Source organism: Fringilla coelebs (genome assembly GCF_963513975.1).
Source record: "Fringilla coelebs genome assembly, chromosome: 10".
Classification (NCBI taxonomy): Eukaryota; Metazoa; Chordata; class Aves; order Passeriformes; family Fringillidae; genus Fringilla; species Fringilla coelebs.
In genome coordinates, this window is record NC_140036.1 from 6,870,681 (window position 1) to 6,895,652 (window position 24,972).

At 53.9% G+C, this 24,972-nt stretch overlaps 3 protein-coding genes across 3 annotated transcripts; 1 reads left to right on the forward strand and 2 right to left on the reverse strand.

The window, feature by feature from the left end:
- Positions 1-2,269: 2,269 nt before the first annotated feature.
- On the forward strand, positions 2,270-4,180 carry LOC311157336 (feather keratin Cos1-1/Cos1-3/Cos2-1-like; the record flags this gene model as incomplete). Its single annotated transcript, XM_084211975.1, has 2 exons — positions 2,270-2,308; positions 3,842-4,180. The coding sequence occupies 2 exons, from the start codon at positions 2,270-2,272 to the stop codon at positions 4,178-4,180; spliced, it is 378 nt and encodes a 125-aa protein (XP_084068101.1).
- A 4,637-nt stretch (positions 4,181-8,817) lies between these two features.
- Positions 8,818-9,135, reverse strand: LOC311157337 (feather keratin Cos1-1/Cos1-3/Cos2-1-like; the record flags this gene model as incomplete). Its single annotated transcript, XM_084211976.1, has 1 exon — positions 8,818-9,135. One exon carries the CDS (start codon positions 9,133-9,135, stop codon positions 8,818-8,820), a length of 318 nt encoding a protein of 105 aa, XP_084068102.1.
- Positions 9,136-17,409: 8,274 nt separating this feature from the next.
- Positions 17,410-19,320, reverse strand: LOC311157338 (feather keratin Cos1-1/Cos1-3/Cos2-1-like; the record flags this gene model as incomplete). The annotated part of the gene is made up of 2 exons (XM_084211977.1): positions 17,410-17,748; positions 19,282-19,320. 2 exons carry the CDS (start codon positions 19,318-19,320, stop codon positions 17,410-17,412), a joined length of 378 nt encoding a protein of 125 aa, XP_084068103.1.
- Between the last annotated feature and the right edge of the window lie 5,652 nt (positions 19,321-24,972).

Consider the following 24,972-nt stretch of genomic DNA (forward strand, 5'->3'; position numbering starts at 1 on the left):
CTCAGGCTTACCTCGTTCCTTGAGGAAAGGGAGGCCAGAGACCAGGATGCAGAGCCTGCAGCAGAGCAGCCTTTTATGCTGGGTCCCAGAGCCCTGTGGGGCCACAAACATTCCTTGTTTGTGAAACATCCAAGCTCCTGGGAGTGGCCACTTGCCAGGCCTCGCTGCTGATGAGGTCCCTGCCTCTTTCATCTCAGGCATTTTTCACCAGTTTCACACCACCCAATGTGGAAATGATTAATGTGTGTCCCACCTTCCTGAGGCCACTTGACTTGGGGGTCCCTAGTCATTGGGTAAGGTAAATTTAAATATATTTATATAATTTCTACAATATTCCAACACTTGTTCTTCTTGATGGTTAATTTGGCTCCAGTTACAGTTAAGTTCAGCCATTAAGTGACTCCTCAGGTAATACCCAGGCGATTTCAATGCAGGCACTCAGGCTCATCCTGAGAGTCATTTCTATCATGGGCCATCACAGATATACAGAAGACTGTGGGTCAGTTGAGGCACACAGTCAACACTGCACAACCCCATAGTGGGGAAGAGACCCAACTCTGCAGGGAGGTGGCAAAGCTCAGTGGCAAGGGAAGTCCATGTGCAGCTGAAAGCATGTCCCCTGCAGGCCTGAGTGACAGCCATGCAGAACTTGCTTACAGTCACAGGCTGTGCCACGGCCTGGTTTTGTGATCAAAGAGATGCTGTGTCCTTCTCTGAAACAGACCCACAGCCACACTGACCTGCTTTACTCAGCGTGCTCATCCCAGAGGCAGAGACCTGGCTGGTGGCTTTGGGGAACAAAGCTGAGGGCAGGGAGGCTGAGGGCAGGGAGCCCATGGCTGTTTTTTTCTGGGTCTGGGATGGGGTTTCCCATTCCATGCATTTTACATTTCAAAGGGACACTGGATCAGTCTCCCAGAGCAGCAGAGTGGGTGTCATCACGATGTGGAAGAGCTGGGAAAATCCCTGAGCTCCAGGCAAACCTGAGTCACCCAGTGTGGACTTCAGTGGACTGGGTGCCGCAGACTCAGGCGCTCCAGGGATAACAGAGCTCATACCCTCAATGTTCTGCTGCCATGAAGGATATTTCCCCACCTCGTATTCCCAGTTGTGGATCACCTGCTGCTTGTCTGCAATCTCCTGCATCTGCTGTCTCCCAAGGCAGGGTCTTTTGGAGGCAGCTCAAGGGCTGTAGTGACTCAGAGTACCCCACATCAACCCCAGAAGGTCTGTGTGGAGCTCTGGAGGTCTTGTGCTCCTAGAAACTGCTCTGGGCAGATCAAACTGCCCCAGATGCTCAGCAGGCTCTGGGCCTTGTCCTGCTGACTTCTAAGCACAGACACAGCTTACAAAAGAGATCACTATCCCTTATACAGCTTTCCCAGGGCTGCCCCTTGTCCTCCCCCAGGGAACTCTTGGATTTCCTTTCTTGCAACTTGTGATTGCTGCCTCTTGCCCTGTGACAGTGCAGCTCTCAGGAGAGTTTGGTTTCATTCTCTCCAGAACCACCAGGAGGTCATGAGAGCAGCAGCTCCATGATGCCCTCTACACCTTGCTCGTCAGTGCAGGCAGCCTCAGTGTCATCTCCTGCTGGTCCTCCCCAGTGAGGACATGGAAGGCTCGTCTGTAGGAGCCCTTTCCATCTCCTGGTGGCCTCCTCGGGGTGCAGGGCATCCCTGGAAGTGCTGCTCAGGAGACAGGGACTGTCTGACAGTGGCAGTGTTCAGAGGACAATGGGACAAGGCCACCAGCTTCTGGAGGCAGCTGGGAAGTTTGTTCTTCTCTGAGAGGGAACAAAGAACTTCCAGAGGTCTCTCCCAACCTCCATTATTCTGGCTTGCCATGCCTCTCCTGGGCCCTTGAGCAGCCACCAAATGGCAATGCCTTTTGGAAAACTGCAGCAGCAGCAGCAGCACAGAATTACATGGATGTACAAGGTGGTCTGGAACCATTCCTAAAAGGTCTGGAAATGCCCCTGATAAAGGCAAAATATTTCCTAGGAAAGAGGCCATGTGCTGTGGTATCCCTGGAACGCCTGAGTCCAGGGCACCGTGTGCACTCATTTCCACATCAGCATGATTCAGGGTTGCCTGAAGCTCATGGATTTTCCCAACTCTTCCACATCCCAATGATTCCCACAAGCTCTGGGAGACTGATCAAGTATCCCTTTGAACTGTGATATTAGATGAATGGGCAAATGATGCCTGCCCCAGGGAAAGGAGCCATGAGCTTTGGGCTCCCTGCCCTCAGCCTCTGCCCCAAAGCCGCCATGCGGATCCCAACCTCAGGGCTGGACACACTGAGCAAAGTGGGTCAATTTGTGTTTGAGAAAATAGGTCAATTTGTCTTTCAGGGAGAGATGTGGGCATGCCTTTGATCACCATCCTACATGTTGAAGGCCATGTTTTCTAGAGGATCCCAACTTCCCAAGCTAAGGCCAGAGCTCTGGTTGTCAATTGCCAAGGTCAGGGCAACCTGGACAAAGGCTAGGCCTTGAGTGGATGGAGAGCAGCCCTGTGGAGGGGGACCTACAGATTCTGGTGTTTGAAATACTGAACATGAAGCTGCACTGCCAGCTAGCAGCCCAGTGCAAAAATCCAGTCTTATTCTGGGCTGCTTCCAGAGCCGTGTGGGCAGCAGGTCAAGGGAGGGGATTGTCCTGCTCTACTCAGCTCTTATGACACCGTACCTGGGGTACAGCCTGCAGCCCTAGGACCCACAGCCTAAGAAACACACGGACCTGCTGCAGTGGGTCCAGAGGAGCCACAAAGAGCAGCAGGCAGCTGGAGCCATCAGCCTGTGAGGACAGGCTGAGAGGGTTGGGGCTGCATAGCAAAGAGAGGAGAGGGCTTCCAGGAGACATTCAATCAAGAAAGGGAAGGAGGCCTGGTTGGGAGGTGTAGGGATGGGTCAAGGGCTACCAGTTCAAAAGTGAAAACAGGTGTATTTAGAATGGATATTGGGAAAGAATCTTTTCATTAGACAGGGGCGATACACAGGAATATATATCAAGAGAAGCTGAAAAAGCCATTTCAGAAAGCTCGAGCCAGATGATTTTAAGGTTCATTCCATCCTAAACTATTCTAAGGGTCATCACAGGATTTTGGGTTGTACAAAGAGGGAGAACAACATTTGAGATGAAAGAGGCAGGGACCTCATCAGCAGCGAGGCCTGGCAAGTGGCCACTCCCAGGAGCTTGGATGTTTCACAAACAAGGAATGTTTGTGGCCCCACAGGGCTCTGGGACCCAGCATAAAAGGCTGCTCTGCTGCAGGCTCTGCATCCTGGTCTCTGGCCTCCCTTTCCTCAAGGAACGAGGTAAGCCTGAGCCCGCTCCATCCCTCCCTGTGGGCTGCACTGCTGTCATGGAGGCTGCCCGGCTCGATCCTTGGGCCGCCTCAGCTTGGGCCTGACACAGAACTGTTGGAGGGCGGTCAGCCTTTCCATGCTGGGGGCTGGGGACAGCTGGGAAGAGGGGGCTTTGTTCCAGCACAGGGGGATCAGTGGGGCTCAGCCTCAGGGGGATGTGCCCAGCAGAACTTGCACCTGCCATGGTGTAACAAAATGTGCCCTTGCGTGCCGGGACATTGTCTAACACAGCCATGTCTGCTCTGGAGATGGGCTGTGAGCAGTCTTTCCACAGGGCCTTAAAGCCGCTGGGTCCTATTGCTGAAGTGGGGCGGCCTTGCTGTGCCGTGCCACTCGGAGGGCTCGAGGAGGGTGGTGGGAGCTGTAGGCACAGAGTGTGTTTTGAAGACCAAGCGTGTCCCTGGGGAGAGCTGAGGGACAGAGAGACAGACTGATCCTGAGGCTGGTTGGCGCTCCCTGCTCTGTGTTGCAGCTTTGCCTCCCGCACCGAGAGATGTCTTGCTGCAGACCCTGTCCCCCACGGCCCTGCGGCCCCTGTGGCCCAACCCCCCTTGCCAGCAGCTGCAGTGAGCCCTGCTTCGCCCGCTGCGCTGACTCCACGGTGTACATCGAGCCTTCGCCGGTGGTGGTGACCATGCCGGGCCCCATCCTCACCTCCTTCCCTCAGAGCACCGCCGTGGGATCCTCTCTGTCAGCTGCTGTGGGCAGCTCCCTCAGCACCGCGGGGGTTCCCATCTCTTCTGGGGGCTCCCTTGGCCTGGGGGGCTCAGGCCTGTGTCTGCCTCTCTCCCGCTGCGGTCAGATCTGCTGAGGCCGGCGCATCATCCCCCTTGTCCTTGGCAAATGGGCCCATCTCTTGCCCTCCCTGGCCCCCCACACGCGCTCCTTGGTCTCTGTTCTCTGCCGCCACTTTTGCTCCTTCTCATTAAAGCCTTTGTGCAGCAGTGCTGGAGAGCCATTGTCATTTGTTCTCCTCCTCCCTCACCTACCACCTGCTCTGCAAGGAAGATCCCTCTCTGTTCCATGGCAACAAATGGAAGCCCAAAGATGGGGCACTGCCCAATGCTGGTAGATCTCCTTGAATGGATTGCCTGGCAATAGAAAGGAATTGGCAGGGAAAAGAGGAAAGGAAGCCACAGAGGAAATGAGCAAGAAAGGAGCAGTGGACAGGGGTGGGCATACAGAGTAACCTGCTGTTCCTGTGGGAATGGTCCGACCTAGAAAGAGCTGCCCAGAGCTGTGTAGCCCAGTCTCAGGCTTTGGGTTCATCCAACACAGGAGCCATTGGTGCCAGAGCAGAGTCCTGTGCCTGGCCCGTCTTGACTGGGTGGTCTGCACCTGAGGTGCTGTGTGATTGATGGGAGAAGAGTGCAGAAGTGAAGCAGCAGCTGCATGAGAGGAGAGGTGTGAGAGTGTAAGCATGCTGAGGGCACCAAAAGGCTCAGGTCCCACTGAGATTTGAACTCAGATCACTGGATTCAGAGTCCAGAGTGCTCACCATTACACCATAGGACCTCCTGCTCAGGTTACCTGGGGCCCCTAGGCTCAGCCTCCATCAGCCTTATGGCCCCAGCTCAGCCTGCCTGGCTCTCCACAGCCTTGCACATCTCACATCCAGTGCTGCCTTCCTGCAGGCCCTCCAGCCACTCCCCCATCTCACCATCCTTCAGGCCACCAGCACGGCTCCTCCTGCAAGCCTGCCATGGCCTCTCTTACAAGTGCCGCCCTTGAAATCACACCAAATCTTCTCTTTCCCAATTTACAACAAGCCCTCTCTCACTCAGGGAAACTTACCTTGGCACCTTACCTTCATACAGCACAAGCAACCTTGCCTTCTTTTCTCCAGCCCAAGCACCTCCCGCTCTTTAAGGACTATTGAGAGGGAAACATTGCCCCATCTCTACAAAAGCTGAACAAAGACCCCTCTGCTGAACCCAGGAAACAGGCTGGAGCAGCAAGGAGAAAGGACAGCTGACACACCAACGGCGGAGCAATGACTGACCTCCAGTTCCTCTGACGTAGAAGTTCACTCACGGCCTATGGTGCACAGCAAGGAGGCCGGAACCCTCTCTGGAAACCCTTCCTGCAAGGAACTTGACTACAAGGCATCCCAGGAGGACACAAGTCCAAATGTCTGCTCAAAGCATGGCTGGAAACAAAGCCAGGAGAAGGAACTCCGTGCCTGAGCCCCATTGCAAACACAGCCTGATGCCCAGGTATGGAGAAGCACAAAGTTCTCTGCCCACCTGGCAGGAAGTGCAGGATCCAGAGCAGCTCCTGCAGCTGGCTTTTGTCAAGGCTGACCTGGCTCAAAGCCGGTGTGTGCCTGCTGGCCTGGGAGGTGCCCGGAGTCCTGGGCAGGATCCCGGCTGAGGGGAGCAGGAGCAGTGGCTCAACTGCTCTGGGGGAGAACAACTGCAGAGGAAAGAATCTGTGCCCTACAATACCAGTAGAGACCACGTGCTCTTATACTAGATTTATCATTGCTTCTAAATGGAGGAAGCAGGTGTAGAGGGAAGAGGAAAGCTTCAGCAAGCGTAGCCCAAAAACTGGGGCCAAGCAGGCCAAAAGTTCTTGGCTGAGGCAGCCTTGGATTAAAAATACACCTTAGCAGAGGATGGTTTCAATCCATCGACCTCTGAGTTATTGGCCCAGCATGCTCCCGCTGCACCACTCTGCTCCTCCTCACACCTCCCTGCCATTGCCCTCTCCGCAGACTCCTGCTGCCCGCTACTGCTGCCCTTCACTCCATCCCTTCCTCTGCTCTGCCCACCACACCCCACAAAACAGACACCCTCACAATTCACCTCCCTTCTGACTGCCCTCCACACCTCCACGCCCTGCCCTTGCCCTTCTCACACACCTCCCTAACACAGCCTGCGCCCTCCAGCCTTCACACACAGCAGCCCACCTGAATTACAGAAACATCCTCACGCCTGCACCCCTCACCACAAATACACCTCTGCTCCCAGCACGCTGCACCACGCCTCCTGACCGACACTTCACACCTTTGCTGGCCAAGGACGGACACACGTTGCCTTTGCTTGCACTTGCCAGCAGAAACAATTCTCCTCTTTCCCCTCTGCACATCCTGCTCCTCGTGCTGCTCATGGTTACTCTGAAGTAAAAGCTGCAACCGTGCCAAGCTGAGGGTCCTTGCATTCAACTTGCTGCTACTGCAAGGGCAGGAAATGCTCACAGCTCCACGTGCGTTTCCCCTATCCTTCTTCATTGCTGGGGCTGCAGGTGCAGGAGGAGCTCGGGGGCAGCTCCAGCTCCTGGCCATGGCACCCACCGTGTGGCCCCTCCCTGTGCCCGTGCTCAGCTGCCTGCAGCCCAAAAGGGGCCTGTGCCCGTAGTTGGCAGGATTCGAACCTGCGCGGGGAAACCCCAATGGATTTCTAGTCCATCGCCTTCACCACTCGGCCACAACTACCTGCTCCAGCCTGACCAGCCCAGCTCACCACCTACCCTGCCCCGCCACACCCACACCCACGCGCTTCTGCCCAAGCCTCCTCTTCACAAACACTGCTTCACCTGCCGCAAATATCTCTCCCAAGGGCAACAGCAAAACACGCCTTTCACGTTTCACTGAAACACAACAAACTTCCTTCCAAACACTCACTCTCCTACCTGCACCACACTTAAGGTACAGCAACATCAAACAACCAACAACAACACCTAACTGAAGACAAGCTATCTCAACAGAAATTAACCAACAACTACCTAGGGGTGCGGCTCTGTGTCTCTCTCTGCCTTTGCATCTCCAGGGCTGGGTGTGTGTGTGTGTGTGTGTGTGTGTGTGTGCGCGCGCACGACAAAAGACACGGATGGCAAGCACACATAGGAACACAGCCTAAAAGACTACAAGCTTCACTGCACTCCAACTTAACCTTTATTTTAACTAATACCTAAAACCTACATAATAGCTTACCCTCAAAATTTCACCAAGGAAAAACACTTCATGGTATTTAACCTAACTTACAACTTCAAAGTTACACTTAGCAACTTAGCTAAAGAACACCACTAAGCAGCATTTAGCCAAGTCTATATCTGTAACTTCACCTTACTGACAGGCCATACTTACTTAGATCTCCAAGGTACTTAAACAGCTATGGAAGCAGTATTTCTCAACAGATTTACTAGAACAAATATATGCACACGTGCATGCACACAGACATGAAGAGTCGGTACAAGCAAGGTACCTGTGAAAAATTCCCCTCAGTGGTCAGTGAAACGCTCACTTTGGATGCCTTTGCATCTCCCAAAGGGGGAAAGGCCAGGCCTCAAGGAGCGAGGGCATCAGCCCAGGACTCGTCCTTGTTGGGCAATCCTCCAAGTATAGCAACCCTGAGAGTTCCCTGGCTGGGAGAGCCGTCCCACTCAGGGCCATTGCTGGTCACAGCCTGCTGCTGTCCAGGACAGCTCAAATGGTCCCATTTTGGAGCACTCTTTGTAGGGTTGTAAGAGAGTGGGCTTTAGTCGTAACAAGGTTTCACCCTGGACAGAGTTTGTGCTGGCCCTTTCTTTGAAAGTGTGACAACGGGAGAGTTGTGGCATTCAGGAAAAAAAAATATTTTCCAAGAACGGTCATTTTCCGGGGATATTTTCGAGAGGTATATTTGCACACCTAAATACCGAGTGTATGTGTGTGCGTGTATGCAGAAGAGAGAATTGATAATGGTATGAATGTTGTCACTGTGAATTTGTAATTAAGTCCTTGCTATGACTGTGGATCAAATGCTGTCAAATCCTTTTGCACCCTTTCAATTTTGTATCCATATCCTTTGCATACCGTACACTTCTGAATGCATGGTCTCCCTATAAGGTATTAAACATTTCAAATCAATAGTCTATTCATGCTTCATCCATTTAGTCAGTAACAGAGTGAACGTAGCTGTCCAACTCTGTTAAAGTAACACTGCTATGTCCAGACATGAAAAGAAGTGCTTTTCTCCTTTCCAGCCCACAATCCTGTACTCACACCACTTCAACATCCCAACATCACCAATAGAAAAGAGAAGACTGATTTTACTATGCTTTTGTGAAAGGGCCTTGACAGGAATGAACTGTTACTCAAAATATCTGAAATATCTCACAAGGAACAAATTGCCACCGGGCCCTGCAGGACTGTGTTCTGCAGGTTGCAGAAGCAAGCTCAGTGACTGAGGCTTTGGTGCTCTGGTGTAATTTCTGGGAGTTCTTAGTGCAGCAGCTGGTAAGCCCAGGACAGCAGCCAGAGCAGCCCAGGACACCTGGCAGAGCAAGGTGTAGGTGAGGGAGGAGGAGAACAAACGACAATGGCTCTCCAGCAGTGCTGCACAAAGGCTTTAATGAGAAGGAGCAAAAGCGGCGGCAGAGAACAGAGACCAAGGAGTGCGTGTGGGGGGCCAGGGAGGGCAAGAGATGGGCCCATTTGCCAAGGACAAGGGGGATGATGCGCCGGCCTCAGCAGATCTGACCGCAGCGGGAGAGAGGCAGACACAGGCCTGAGCCCCCCAGGCCAAGGGAGCCCCCAGAAGAGATGGGAACCCCCGCGGTGCTGAGGGAGCTGCCCACAGCAGCTGACAGAGAGGATCCCACGGCGGTGCTCTGAGGGAAGGAGGTGAGGATGGGGCCCGGCATGGTCACCACCACCGGCGAAGGCTCGATGTACACCGTGGAGTCAGCGCAGCGGGCGAAGCAGGGCTCACTGCAGCTGCTGGCAAGGGGGGTTGGGCCACAGGGGCCGCAGGGCCGTGGGGGACAGGGTCTGCAGCAAGACATCTCTCGGTGCGGGAGGCAAAGCTGCAACACAGAGCAGGGAGCGCCGACCAGCCTCAGGATCAGTCTGTCTCTCTGTCCCTCAGCTCTCCCCAGGGACACGCTTGGTCTTCAAAACACACTCTGTGCCTACAGCTCCCACCACCCTCCTCGAGCCCTCCGAGTGGCACGGCACGGCAAGGCCGCCCCACTTCAGCAATAGGACCCAGCGGCTTTAAGGCCCTGTGGAAAGACTGCTCACAGCCCATCTCCAGAGCAGACATGGCTGTGTTAGACAATGTCCCGGCACGCAAGGGCACATTTTGTTACACCACGGCAGGTGCAAGTTCTGCTGGGCACATCCCCCTGAGGCTGAGCCCCACTGATCCCCCTGTGCTGGAACAAAGCCCCCTCTTCCCAGCTGTCCCCAGCCCCCAGCATGGAAAGGCTGACCGCCCTCCAACAGTTCTGTGTCAGGCCCAAGCTGAGGCGGCCCAAGGATCGAGCCGGGCAGCCTCCATGACAGCAGTGCAGCCCACAGGGAGGGATGGAGCGGTCTCAGGCTTACCTCGTTCCTTGAGGAAAGGGAGGCCAGAGACCAGGATGCAGAGCCTGCAGCAGAGCAGCCTTTTATGCTGGGTCCCAGAGCCCTGTGGGGCCACAAACATTCCTTGTTTGTGAAACATCCAAGCTCCTGGGAGTGGCCACTTGCCAGGCCTCGCTGCTGATGAGGTCCCTGCCTCTTTCATCTCAAATGTTGTTTTCCCTCTTTGAACGACCCAAAATCCTGTGATGACCCTAAGAATCAGTTTAGGATGGAATGAACCTTAAAATCATCTGGCTCGAGCCTTCTGAAATGGCTTTTACAGCTTCTCTTGAAACATATTCCTGTGTATCGCCCCTGTCTAATGAAAAGATTCATTCCCAATATCCATTCTAAATACACCTGTTTTCACTTTTGAACTGGTTGTCCTTGACCCATCCCTACACCTCCCAACCAGGCCTCCTTCCCTTTCTTGATTGAATGTCTCCTGGAAGCCCGCTCCTCTCTTTGCTATGCAGCCCCAACCCTCTCAGCCTGTCCTCACAGGCTGATGGCTCCAGCTGCCTGCTGCTCTTTGTGGCTCCTCTGGACCCACTGCGGCAGGTCCGTGTGTTTCTTAGGCTGTGGGTCCTAGGGCTGCAGGCCGTACCCCAGGTACGGTGTCATAAGAGCTGAGTAGAGCAGGACAATCCCCTCCCTTGACCTGCTGCCCACACGGCTCTGGAAGCAGCCCAGAATAAGACTGGATTTTTGCACTGGGCTGCTAGCTGGCAGTGCAGCTTCATGTTCAGTATTTCAAACACCAGAATCTGCAGGTCCCCCTCCACAGGGCTGCTCTCCATCCACTCAAGGCCTAGCCTGTGTCCAGGTTTGGGATTGCCCTGACCTTGGCAATTGACAACCAGAGCTCTGGCCTTAGCTTGGGAAGTTGGGATCCTCTAGAAAACATGGCCTTCAACACGTAGGATGGTGATCAAAGGCATGCCCACATCTCTCCCTGAAAGACAAATTGACCCATTTTCTCAAACACAAATTGACCCACTTTGCTCAGTGTGTCCAGCCCTGAGGTTGGGATCCGCATGGCGGCTTTGGGGCAGAGGCTGAGGGCAGGGAGCCCAAAGCTCATGGCTCCTTTCCCTGGGGCAGGCATCATTTGCCCATTCATCTAATATCACAGTTCAAAGGGATACTTGATCAGTCTCCCAGAGCTTGTGGGAATCATTGGGATGTGGAAGAGTTGGGAAAATCCATGAGCTTCAGGCAACCCTGAATCATGCTGATGTGGAAATGAGTGCACACGGTGCCCTGGACTCAGGCATTCCAGGGATACCACAGCACATGGCCTCTTTCCTAGGAAATATTTTGCCTTTGTCAGGGGCATTTCTGGACCTTTTAGGAATGGTTCCAGACCACCTTGTGCATCCATGTAATTCTGTGCTGCTGCTGCTGCAGCTTTCCAAAAGGCATTGCCTGCCTTTTGTGGCTGCTCAAGGGCCCAGGAGAGGCATGGCAAGCCAGGATAATGGAGGTTGGGAGAGACCTCTGGAAGTTCTTTGTTCCCTCTCAAAGAAGAACAAACTTCCCAGCTGCCTCCAGAAGCTGGTGGCCTTGTCCCATTGTCCTCTGAACGCTTCCACTGTCAGACAGGTCCCTGCCTCCTGAGCAGCACTTCCAGGGATGCCCTGCATCACCCAGGAGGGCACCAGGAGATGGAAAGGTCTCCTACAGACGAGCCTTCCATGTCCTCGCTGGGGAGGACCAGCAGGAGATGACACTGAGGCTGCCTGCACTGACGAGCAAGGTGTAGAGGGCGTCATGGAGCTGCTGCTCTCATGACCTCCTGGTGGTTCTGGAGAGAATGAAGCCAAACTCTCCTGAGAGCTGCACTGTCACAGGGCAAGAGGCAGCAATCACAGGCTGCAAGAAAGGAAATCCCAGAGTTCCCTGGGGGAGGACAAGGGGCAGCCCTGGGAAAGCTGTACAAGGGATAGTGATCTCTTTTGTAAGCTGTGTCTGTGCTTAGAAGTCAGCAGGACAAGGCCCAGAGCCTGCTGAGCATCTGGGGCAGTTTGATCTGCTCAGAGCAGTTTCTAGGAGCACAAGACCTCCAGAGCTCCACACAGACCTTCTGGGGTTGATGTGGGGTACTCTGAGTCACTACAGCCCTTGAGCTGCCTCCAAAAGACCCTGCCTTGGGATACAGCAGATGCAGGAGATTGCAGACAAGCAGCAGGTGATCCACGACTGGGAATACGAGGTGGGGAAATATCCTTCATGGCAGCAGAACATTGAGGGTATGAGCTCTGTTATCCCTGGAGCGCCTGAGTCTGCGGCACCCAGTCCACTGAAGTCCACACTGGGTGACTCAGGTTTGCCTGGAGCTCAGGGATTTTCCCAGCTCTTCCACATCGTGATGACACCCACTCTGCTGCTCTGGGAGACTGATCCAGTGTCCCTTTGAAATGTAAAATGCATGGAGTGGGAAACCCCATCCCAGACCCAGAAAAAAACAGCCATGGGCTCCCTGCCCTCAGCCTGTTCCCCAAAGCCTCCAGCCAGGTCTCTGCCTCTGGGATGAGCATGCTGAGTAAAGCAGGTCAGTGTGGCTGTGGGTCTGTTTCAGGGAAGGACACAGCATCTCTTTGATCACAAAACCAGGCCGTGGCACAGCCTGTGACTGTAAGCAAGTTCTGCATGGCTGTCACTCAGGCCTGCAGGGGACATGCTTTCAGCTGCACATGGACTTCCCTTGCCACTGAGCTTTGCCACCTCCCTGCAGAGTTGGGTCTCTTCCCCACTATGGGGTTGTGCAGTGTTGACTGTGTGCCTCAACTGACCCACAGTCTTCTGTATATCTGTGATGGCCCATGATAGAAATGACTCTCAGGATGAGCCTGAGTGCCTGCATTGAAATCTCCTGGGTATGACCTGAGGAGTCACTTAATGGCTGAACTTAACTGTAACTTGAGCCAAATTAACCATCAAGAAGAACATGTGTTGTAATATTGTAGAAATTATATAAATATATTTAAACTCACCTTACCCAATGACTAGAGACCCCCAAGTCAAGTGGCCTCAGGAAGGTGGGACACACATTAATCATTTCCACATTGGGTGGTGTGAAACTGGTGAAAAATGCCTGAGATGAAAGAGGCAGGGACCCCATCAGCAGCGAGGCCTGGCAAGTGGCCACTCCCAGGAGCTTGGATGTTTCACAAACAAGGAATGTTTGTGGCCCCACAGGGCTCTGGGACCCAGCATAAAAGGCTGCTCTGCTGCAGGCTCTGCATCCTGGTCTCTGGCCTCCCTTTCCTCAAGGAACGAGGTAAGCCTGAGCCCGCTCCATCCCTCCCTGTGGGCTGCACTGCTGTCATGGAGGCTGCCCGGCTTGATCCCTGGGCCGCCTCAGCTTGGGCCTGACACAGAACTGTTGGAGGGCGGTCAGCCTTTCCATGCTGGGGGCTGGGGACAGCTGGGAAGAGGGGGCTTTGTTCCAGCACAGGGGGATCAGTGGGGCTCAGCCTCAGGGGGATGTGCCCAGCAGAACTTGCACCTGCCGTGGTGTAACAAAATGTGCCCTTGCGTGCCGGGACATTGTCTAACACAGCCATGTCTGCTCTGGAGATGCGCTGTGAGCAGTCTTTCCACAGGGCCTTAAAGCCGCTGGGTCCTATTGCTGAAGTGGGGCGGCCTTGCCGTGCCATGCCACTCGGAGGGCTCGAGGAGGGTGGTGGGAGGTGTAGGCACAGAGTGTGTTTTGAAGACCAAGCGTGTCCCTGGGGAGAGCTGAGGGACAGAGAGACAGACTGATCCTGAGGCTGGTCGGCGCTCCCTGCTCTGTGTTGCAGCTTTGCCTCCCGCACCGAGAGATGTCTTGCTGCAGACCCTGTCCCCCACGGCCCTGCGGCCCCTGTGGCCCAACCCCCCTTGCCAGCAGCTGCAGTGAGCCCTGCCTCGCCCGCTGCGCTGACTCCACGGTGTACATCGAGCCTTCGCCGGTGGTGGTGACCATGCCGGGCCCCATCCTCACCTCCTTCCCTCAGAGCACCGCCGTGGGATCCTCTCTGTCCGCTGCTGTGGGCAGCTCCCTCAGCACCGCGGGGGTTCCCATCTCTTCTGGGGGCTCCCTTGGCCTGGGGGGCTCAGGCCTGTGTCTGCCTCTCTCCCGCTGCGGTCAGATCTGCTGAGGCCGGCGCATCATCCCCCTTGTCCTTGGCAAATGGGCCCATCTCTTGCCCTCCCTGGCCCCCGACTCGCGCTCCTTGGTCTCTGTTCTCTGCCGCCGCTTTTGCTCCTTCTCATTAAAGCCTTTGTGCAGCACTGCTGGAGAGTTGTGCTTGTTTGTTCTCCTTCCTGCCACCTGAACTGCAAGCAATATCTGGAAATCTTCTTTCCCTTGATTGAAGACTATCAGGCCCTTACAGGGAAACCCAAACCATGGGTACACAGAACCTTTTGAAGGAAAGCTTTGTTTTTCTTAGCTTTTCTTAGGTTTTCTTAGGTTTTCTTTCTGGGTAAAGACTTCATTTTTCTTCCCTCTGGAAAAACTCCTAACTAAATCCAGGTATAAAATGCTTACAAGTTGTATCATTTCTACCAAAAGCTAGAAGCAGGTGTAGAGGGAACGGGAAGCCTACAGCAAGCGCAGCCCAAAAAGTTGGGGCCAAGCAGGTCAAAAGTTCTTGGCTGCGGCAGCCTTGGAGAGAAAAATACACCTTAGCAGAGGATGGTTTCGATCCATCGACCTCTGGGTTATGGGCCCAGCACGCTCCCGCTGCGCCACTCTGCTCCTCCTCACACCTCCCTGCCATTGCCCTCTCCGCAGACTCCTGCTGCCCGCCACTGCTGCCCTTCCCTCCATCCCTTCCTCTCTGCTCTGCCCACCACACCCCACAAAACAGACACCCTCACAATTCACCTCCCTTCTGACTGCCCTCCACACCTCCATGCCCTGCCCTTGCCCTTCTCACACACCTCCCTAACACAGCCTGCGCCCTCCGGCCTTCACACACAGCAGCCCACCGGAATTACAGAAACATCCTCACGCCTGCACCCCTCACCACAAATACACCTCTGCTCCCAGCACGCTGCACCACGCCTCCTGCCTGACACTTCACACCTTTGCTGGCCAAGGACGGACACACGTTGCCTTTGCTTGCACTTGCCAGCAGAAACAATTCTCCTCTTTCCCCTCTGCACATCCTGCTCCTCGTGCTGCTCATGGTTACTCTGAAGTAAAAGCTATGACCTCTGGCCACGCCGTGTCAAGCAGGTTGTCATGTCAAAGCTGAGGGTCCTTGCATTCAACACTTGCTGCTCCTGCAAGGGCAGGAAATGCTCACAGCTCCACGTGCTGTCTGCGTTTCCCCTATCCTTCTTCATTGCTGGGGCTGCAGGTGCAGGAGGAGCTCGGGGGCAGCTCCAGCTCCTGGCCATGGCACCCACCGTGTGGCCCCTCCCTGTGCCCGTGCTCAGCTGCCCGCAGCCCAAAAGGGGCCTGTGCCCGTAGTTGGCAGGATTCGAACCTGCGTGGGGAAACCCCAATGGATTTCTAGTCCATCGCCTTCACCACTCGGCCACAACTACCTGCTCCAGCCTGACCAGCCCAGCTCACCACCTACCCTGCCCCGCCACACCCACACCCACGCGCTTCTGCCCAAGCCTCCTCTTCACAAACACTGCTTCACCTGCCGCAAATATCTCTCCCAAGGGCAACAGCAAAACACGCCTTTCACGTTTCACTGAAACACAACAAACTTCCTTCCAAACACTCACTCTCCTACCTACACCACACTTGAGGCACAGCAACATCAAACAACCAACAACAACACCTAACTGAAGACAAGCTATCTCAACAGAAATTAACCAACAACTACCTAGGGGTGCGGCTTTGTGTCTCTCTCTGCCTTTGTATGTCCAGGGGTATGTGTGTGTGTGCGTGTCTGTGTGTGTGTGTGTGTGTGTGTGTGTGTATGTGTGTGTTTGTGCACGCGACAAAAGACACGGACGGCAAGCACGCATAGGAACACGGCCTAAAAGACTACAAGCTTCACTGCACTCCAACTTAACCTTTATTTTAACTAATACCTAAAACCTACATAATATCTTACCCTCAAAATTTCACCGAGGAAAAACACTTCATGGCATTTAACCTAACTTACAACTTCAAAGTTACACTTAGCAACTTAGCTAAAGAACACCACTAAGCAGCATTTAGCCAAGTCTATATCTGTAACTTCACCTTACTGACAGGCCATACTTACTTAGATCTCCAAGGTACTTAAACAGCTACGGAAGCAGTATTTCTCCCAGATGTGCTAGAGCAAATATATGCACACGTGCATGCACACAGACATGAAGAGTCGGTACAAGCAAGGTACCTGTGAAAAATTCCCCTCAGTGGTCAGTGAAACACTCACTTTGGATGCCTTTGCATCTCCCAAAGGGGGAAGGGCCAGGCCTCAAGGAGCGAGGGCATCAGCCCAGGACTCGTCCTTGTTGGGCAATCCTCCAAGTATAGCAACCCTGACAGTTCCCTGGCTGGGAGAACCGTCCCACTCAGGGCCATTGCTGGTCACAGCCTGCTGCTGTCCAGGACAGCTCAAATGGTCCCATTTTGGAGCACTCTTTGTAGGGTTGTAAGAGAGTGGGCTTTAGTCGTAACAAGGTTTCACCCTGGACAGAGTTTGTGCTGGCCCTTTCTTTGAAAGTGTGACAACGGGAGAGTTGTGGCATTCAGGAAAAAAAAATATTTTCCAAGACTCATCATGAGGAAAACATGAGCTTTTCAGGCAGCAATTCTTGGGAAGAAAGTATGTTTCTGATAACCTGAGTAAGAGCTGAGACCAGGTGCTGTTTCCAAGGCTGAGGCCTAATGAACATTTTTCAGATCTCAGTGCGGCCTGAAAAAGGAGAGCGGAGGAATGCACCAGCACAGCTCCCCTTCACATTTGCAGCTGGGACCCTGGCAGAGCCAGCCGGGCCCTGGGGCCACGCAGCAAAGGCTTGAGAGGCACAGCCTGAGGGGCTCCGGCTACAGCTCTGTGAGCCTTGGCCTCAGCCAGGCATCTGGGATCCCCTGCTTGTGGCTGTGCTCATTCACCTGTGCTCAATCTCTCAATATGGAGATTGTTTAACCGAAAGTAAAGGCAATGTCATGAGATTCTGTGCAGTTCAGTGCAGAGTTGAGCACAAGGCAGATTCAGCTTAGATGTAATGTAACATTGTGTAATATAATATAGAATATTATAGTAAAATAAATAAAATTAATCAGCCTTCTGCTATCAACGGAGTCCTTCACATCATTCTTTCCCCTCGTTGGGGTTGCCTGCAATACTATATATTTTGCTATGCTGTTGTGAAGAAACATTGACAGGAATGAAATGTTACTCAACATATATTAAATACCTGACAAGGAACAAATTGCCACCGGGCCCTGCATGGAGGTGATCTCCGGTTTACAGAAGGAAGCTCAGTGACTGAAGTTTTGGTGCTCTGGTGTAATTTCTGGGAATTCTTAATGCAGCAGCTGGTAAGCTCAGGACAACAACCAGTGCACATCCTGGCAGAGCAAGGTGTAGGTGAGGGAGGAGGAGAACAAACGACAATGGCTCTCCAGCAGTGCTGCACAAAGGCTTTAATGAGAAGGAGCAAAAGCGGGGGCAGAGAACAGAGACCAAGGAGCGCGTGTGGGGGGCCAGGGAGGGCAAGAGATGGGCCCATTTGCCAAGGACAAGGGGGATGATGCGCCGGCCTCAGCAGATCTGACCGCAGCGGGAGAGAGGCAGACACAGGCCTGAGCCCCCCAGGCCAAGGGAGCCCCCAGAAGAGATGGGAACCCCCGCGGTGCTGAGGGAGCTGCCCACAGCAGCTGACAGAGAGGATCCCACGGCAGTGCTCTGAGGGAAGGAGGTGAGGATGGGGCCCGGCATGGTCACCACCACCGGCGAAGGCTCGATGTACACCGTGGAGTCAGCGCAGCGGGCGAAGCAGGGCTCACTGCAGCTGCTGGCAAGGGGGGTTGGGCCACAGGGGCCGCAGGGCCGTGGGGGACAGGGTCTGCAGCAAGACATCTCTCGGTGCGGGAGGCAAAGCTGCAACACAGAGCAGGGAGCGCCAACCAGCCTCAGGATCAGTCTGTCTCTCTGTCCCTCAGCTCTCCCCAGGGACACGCTTGGTCTTCAAAACACACTCTGTGCCTACAGCTCCCACCACCCTCCTCGAGCCCTCCGAGTGGCACGGCACGGCAAGGCCGCCCCACTTCAGCAATAGGACCCAGCGGCTTTAAGGCCCTGTGGAAAGACTGCTCACAGCCCATCTCCAGAGCAGACATGGCTGTGTTAGACAATGTCCCGGCACGCAAGGGCACATTTTGTTACACCACGGCAGGTGCAAGTTCTGCTGGGCACATCCCCCTGGGGCTGAGCCCCACTGATCCCCCTGTGCTGGAACAAAGCCCCCTCTTCCCAGCTGTCCCCAGCCCCCAGCATGGAAAGGCTGACCGCCCTCCAACAGTTCTGTGTCAGGCCCAAGCTGAGGCGGCCCAAGGATCAAGCCGGGCAGCCTCCATGACAGCAGTGCAGCCCACAGGGAGGGATGGAGCGGGCTCAGGCTTACCTCGTTCCTTGAGGAAAGGGAGGCCAGAGACCAGGATGCAGAGCCTGCAGCAGAGCAGCCTTTTATGCTGGGTCCCAGAGCCCTGTGGGGCCACAAACATTCCTTGTTTGTGAAACATCCAAGCTCCTGGGAGTGGCCACTTGCCAGGCCTCGCTGCTGATGAGGTCTCTGCCTCTTTCATCTCAAATGTCTTTCTCGCTCTTTGTACAACCCAAAATCCTGTGATGTCTCCTAAAATCACTTTGGGATGGAATGGACCTTAAAATCACCAACCTTAAGCCCCCTGAAATGGCTTTTACAGCTTTTCTGGAGAACCAGTTCCAGTGTATTTCCTTTCTCAGATTAAAAGTTTCCTCCCAAATATTTACACTATTTACTAAATACACCTTCTTTCACTTTAGAAATGGTAGCCCTTGACCCATCCCTACACCTGCACACAAGGCCTCCTTCCCTTTCTTGATTGAATGTCTCATGGAAGCCCTCTCCTCTCTTTGCTATGCAGCCCCAACCCTCTCAGCTTGTCCTCACAGGCTGATGGCTCCAGCTGCCTGCTGCTCTTTGTGGCTCCTCTGGACCCACTGCGGCAGGTCCGTGTGTTTCTTAGGCTGTGGGTCCTAGGGCTGCAGGCTGTACCCCAGGTACGGTGTCATAAGAGTTGAGTAGAGCAGGACAATCCCCTCCCTTGACCTGCTGCCCACACGGCTCTGGAAGCAGCCCAGAATAAGACTGGATTTTTGCACTGGGCTGCTAGCTGGCAGTGCAGCTTCATGTTCAGTATTTCAAACACCAGAATCTGCAGGTCCCCCTCCACAGGGCTGCTCTCCATCCACTCAAGGCCTAGCCTTTGTCCAGGTTGCCCTGACCTTTGCAATTGACAACCAGAGCTCTGGCCTCAGTTGGGATCCTCTAGAAAACATGGCCTTCAACACGTAGGATGGTGATCAAAGGCATGCCCACATCTCTCCCTGAAAGACAAATTGACCCATTTTCTCAAACACAAATTGACCCACTTTGCTCAGTGTGTCCAGCCCTGAGGTTGGGATCCGCATGGCGGCTTTGGGGCAGAGGCTGAGGGCAGGGAGCCTAAAGCTCATGGCTCCTTTCCCTGGGGCAGGCATCATTTGCCCATTCATCTAATATCACAGTTCAAAGGGATACTTGATCAGTCTCCCAGAGCTTGTGGGAATCACTGGGATGTGGAAGAGTTGGGAAAATCCATGAGCTTCAGGCAACCCTGAATCATGCTGATGTGGAAATGAGTGCACACGGTGCCCTGGACTCTGGCGTTCCAGGGATACCACAGCACATGGCCTCTTTCCTAGGAAATATTTTGCCTTTATCAGGGGCATTTCTGGACCTTTTAGGAATGGTTCCAGACCACCTTGTACATCCATGTAATTCTGTGCTGCTGCTGCTGCAGCTTTCAAAAAGGCATTGCCTGCCTTTTGTGGCTGCTCAAGGGCCCAGGAGAGGCATGGCAAGCCAGGATAATGGAGGTTGGGAGAGACCTCTGGAAGTTCTTTGTTCCCTCTCAAAGAAGAACAAACTTCCCAGCTGCCTCCAGAAGCTGGTGGCCTTGTCCCATTGTCCTCTGAACACTGCCACTGTCAGACAGTCCCTGTCTCCTGAGCAGCACTTCCAGGGATGCCCTGCATCACCCAGGAGGGCACCAGGAGATGGAAAGGGCTCCTACAGACGAGCCTTCCATGTCCTCGCTGGGGAGGACCAGCAGGAGATGACACTGAGGCTGCCTGCACTGATGAGCAAGGTGTAGAGGGCGTCATGGAGCTGCTGCTCTCATGACCTCCTGGTGGTTCTGGAGAGAATGAAACCAAACTCTCCTGAGAGCTGCACTGTCACAGGGCAAGAGGCAGCAATCACAAGTTGCAAGAAAGGAAATCCGAGAGTTCCCTGGGGGAGGACAAGGGGCAGCCCTGGGAAAGCTGTATAAGGGATAGTAATCTCTTTTGTAAGCTGTGTCTGTGCTTAGAAGTCAGCAGGACAAGGCCCAGAGCCTGCTGAGCATCTGGGGCAGTTTGATCTGCCCAGAGCAGTTTCTAGGAGCACAAGACCTCCAGAGCTCCACACAGACCTTCTGGGGTTGATGTGGGGTACTCTGAGTCACTACAGCCCTTGAGCTGCCTCCAAAAGACCCTGCCTTGGGAGACAGCAGATGCAGGAGATTGCAGACAAGCAGCAGGTGATCCACAACTGGGAATACGAGGTGGGGAAATATCCTTCATGGCAGCAGAACATTGAGGGTATGAGCTCTGTTATCCCTGGAGCGCCTGAGTCTGCGGCACCCAGTCCACTGAAGTCCACACTGGGTGACTCAGGTTTGCCTGGAGCTCAGGGATTTTCCCAGCTCTTCCACATCGTGATGACACCCACTCTGCTGCTCTGGGAGACTGATCCAGTGTCCCTTTGAAATGTAAAATGCATGGAATGGGAAACCCCATCCCAGACCCAGAAAAAAACAGCCATGGGCTCCCTGCCCTCAGCCTGTTCCCCAAAGCCACCAGCCAGGTCTCTGCTTCTGGGATGAGCACGCTGAGTAAAGCAGGTCAGTGTGGCTGTGGGTCTGTTTCAGGGAAGGACACAGCATCTCTTTGATCACAAAACCAGGCCTTGGCACAGCCTGTGACTGTAAGCAAGTTCTGCATGGCTGTCACTCAGGCCTGCAGGGGACATGCTTTCAGCTGCACATGGACTTCCCTTGCCACTGAGCTTTGCCACCTCCCTGCAGAGTTGGGTCTCTTCCCCACTATGGGGTTGTGCAGTGTTGACTGTGTGCCTCAACTGACCCACAGTCTTCTGTATATCTGTGATGGCCCATGATAGAAATGACTCTCAGGATGAGCCTGAGTATCTGCACTGAAAGCTCCTGAGAGATGACCTGAGGAGTCACTTAATGGCTGAACTTAACTGTAACTGGAGCCAAATTAACCATCAAGAAGAACAAGTGTTGGAATATTGTAGAAATTATATAAATATATTTAAACTCACCTTACCCAATGACTAGGGACCCCCAAGTCAAGTGGCCTCAGGAAGGAAAGAGGCAGGGACCTCATCAGCAGCGAGGCCTGGCAAGTGGCCACTCCCAGGAGCTTGGATGTTTCACAAACAAGGAATGTTTGTGGCCCCACAGGGCTCTGGGACCCAGCATAAAAGGCTGCTCTGCTGCAGGCTCTGCATCCTGGTCTCTGGCCTCCCTTTCCTCAAGGAACGAGGTAAGCCTGAGCCCGCTCCATCCCTCCCTGTGGGCTGCACTGCTGTCATGGAGGCTGCCCGGCTCGATCCTTGGGCCGCCTCAGCTTGGGCCTGACACAGAACTGTTGGAGGGCGGTCAGCCTTTCCATGCTGGGGGCTGGGGACAGCTGGGAAGAGGGGGCTTTGTTCCAGCACAGGGGGATCAGTGGGGCTCAGCCTCAGGGGGATGTGCCCAGCAGAACTTGCACCTGCCGTGGTGTAACAAAATGTGCCCTTGCGTGCCGGGACATTGTCTAACACAGCCATGTCTGCTCTGGAGATGGGCTGTGAGCAGTCTTTCCACAGGGCCTTAAAGCCGCTGGGTCCTATTGCTGAAGTGGGGCGGCCTTGCCGTGCCGTGCCACTCGGAGGGCTCAAGGAGGGTGGTGGGAGGTGTAGGCACAGAGTGTGTTTTGAAGACCAAGCGTGTCCCTGGGGAGAGCTGAGGGACAGAGAGACAGACTGATCTGAGGCTGGTCGGCGCTCCCTGCTCTGTGTTGCAGCTTTGCCTCCCGCACCGAGAGATGTCTTGCTGCAGACCCTGTCCCCCACGGCCCTGCGGCCCCTGTGGCCCAACCCCCCTTGCCAGCAGCTGCAGTGAGCCCTGCATCGCCCGCTGCGCTGACTCCACGGTGTACATCGAGGCTTCACCAGTGGTGGTGACCATGCCGGGCCCCATCCTCACCTCCTTCCCTCAGAGCACCGCCGTGGGATCCTCTCTGTCAGCTGCTGTGGGCAGCTCCCTCAGCACCGCGGGGGTTCCCATCTCTTCTGGGGGCTCCCTTGGCCTGGGGGGCTCAGGCCTGTGTCTGCCTCTCTCCCGCTGCGGTCAGATCTGCTGAGGCCGGCGCATCATCCCCCTTGTCCTTGGCAAATGGGCCCATCTCTTGCCCTCCCTGGCCCCCCACACGCGCTCCTTGGTCTCTGTTCTCTGCCGCCGCTTTTGCTCCTTCTCATTAAAGCCTTTGTGCAGCACTGCTGGAGAGCCATTGTCGTTTGTTCTCCTCCTCCCTCACCTACACCTTGCTCTGCCAGGATGTGCACTGGCTGCTGTCCTGAGCTTACCAGCTGCTGCACTAAGAACTCCCAGAATTTACACCAGAGCACCAAAGCCTCAGTCACTGAGCTTGCTTCTGTAACCTGTAGAACACAGTCCTGCAGGGCCTGGTGCCGAATTGCTTCTTCTGAGAGTTATTTCAGATATTTTGAGTAACAGTTCATTCCTGTCAAGGCCCTTTCACAAAAGCATTGTAAAAACAGTCTTCTCTTTTGTATTGGTGATGTTGGGATGTGGCAGTGGTGTGAGTACAGGATTGTGGGCTGGAAAGGAGAAAAGCACTTCTTTTCATGTCTGGACATAGCAGTGTTTCTTTAACAGAGTTTGACAGCAAAGTTCACTCTGTTACTGACTAAATGGATGAAGCATGAATAGACTATTGATTTGAAATGTTTTATACCTTATAGGGAGACCATGCATTCAGAAGTGTACGGTATGCAAAGGATATGGATACAAAATTGAAAGGGTGCAAAAGGGTTTGACAGCACTCGATTCCACAGTCACAGCAAGGACCTAATTACAAATTCACAGTGACAACATTCATACCATTATCAGATCTCGCTGTCACATACACACAGACAGAGACACTCGGTATTTAGGTGTACAAATATACCTCTCGAAAATGCCCCCAGAAAATGACCGGTCATGGAAAATATTTTTTTTTCCTGAATGCCACAACTCTCCCGTTGTCACACTTTCAAAGAAAGGGCCAGCACAAACTCTGTCCAGGGTGAAACCTTGTTACGACTAAAGCCCACTCTCTTACAACCCTACAAAGAGTGCTCCAAAATGGGACCATTTGAGCTGTCCTGGACAGCAGCAGGCTGTGACCAGCAATGGCCCTGAGTGGGACTGTTCTCCCAGCCAGGGAACTCTCAGGGTTGCTATACTTGAAGGATTGCCCAACAAGGACGAGTCCTGGGCTGATGCCCTCGCTCCTTGAGGCCTGGCCCTTCCCCCTTTGGGAGATGCAAAGGCATCCAAAGTGAGTGTTTCACTGACCACTGAGGGGAATTTTTCACAGGTACCTTGCTTGTACCGACTCTTCATGTCTGTGTGCATGCACGTGTGCATATATTTGCTCTAGCACATCTGGGAGAAATACTGCTTCCGTAGCTGTTTAAGTACCTTGGAGATCTAAGTAAGTATGGCCTGTCAGTACGGTGAAGTTACAGATATAGACTTGGCTAAATGCTGCTTAGTGGTGTTCTTTAGCTAAGTTGCTAAGTGTAACTTTGAAGTTGTAAGTTAGGTTAAATGCCATGAAGTGTTTTTCCTCGGTGAAATTTTGAGGGTAAGATATTATGTAGGTTTTAGGTATTAGTTAAAATAAAGGTTAAGTTGGAGTGCAGTGAAGCTTGTAGTCTTTTAGGCCGTGTTCCTATGCGTGCTTGCCGTCCGTGTCTTTTGTCGCGTGCACAAACACACACATACACACACACACACACACACACACACACAGACACGCACACACACACATACCCCTGGACATACAAAGGCAGAGAGAGACACAAAGCCGCACCCCTAGGTAGTTGTTGGTTAATTTCTGTTGAGATAGCTTGTCTTCAGTTAGGTGTTGTTGTTGGTTGTTTGATGTTGCTGTGCCTCAAGTGTGGTGTAGGTAGGAGAGTGAGTGTTTGGAAGGAAGTTTGTTGTGTTTCAGTGAAACGTGAAAGGCGTGTTTTGCTGTTGCCCTTGGGAGAGATATTTGCGGCAGGTGAAGCAGTGTTTGTGAAGAGGAGGCTTGGGCAGAAGCGCGTGGGTGTGGGTGTGGCGGGGCAGGGTAGGTGGTGAGCTGGGCTGGTCAGGCTGGAGCAGGTAGTTGTGGCCGAGTGGTGAAGGCGATGGACTAGAAATCCATTGGGGTTTCCCCACGCAGGTTCGAATCCTGCCAACTACGGGCACAGGCCCCTTTTGGGCTGCGGGCAGCTGAGCACGGGCACAGGGAGGGGCCACACGGTGGGTGCCATGGCCAGGAGCTGGAGCTGCCCCCGAGCTCCTCCTGCACCTGCAGCCCCAGCAATGAAGAAGGATAGGGGAAACGCAGACAGCACGTGGAGCTGTGAGCATTTCCTGCCCTTGCAGGAGCAGCAAGTGTTGAATGCAAGGACCCTCAGCTTTGACATGACAACCTGCTTGACACGGCGTGGCCAGAGGTCATAGCTTTTACTTCAGAGTAACCATGAGCAGCACGAGGAGCAGGATGTGCAGAGGGGAAAGAGGAGAATTGTTTCTGCTGGCAAGTGCAAGCAAAGGCAACGTGTGTCCGTCCTTGGCCAGCAAAGGTGTGAAGTGTCAGGCAGGAGGCGTGGTGCAGCGTGCTGGGAGCAGAGGTGTATTTGTGGTGAGGGGTGCAGGCGTGAGGATGTTTCTGTAATTCCGGTGGGCTGCTGTG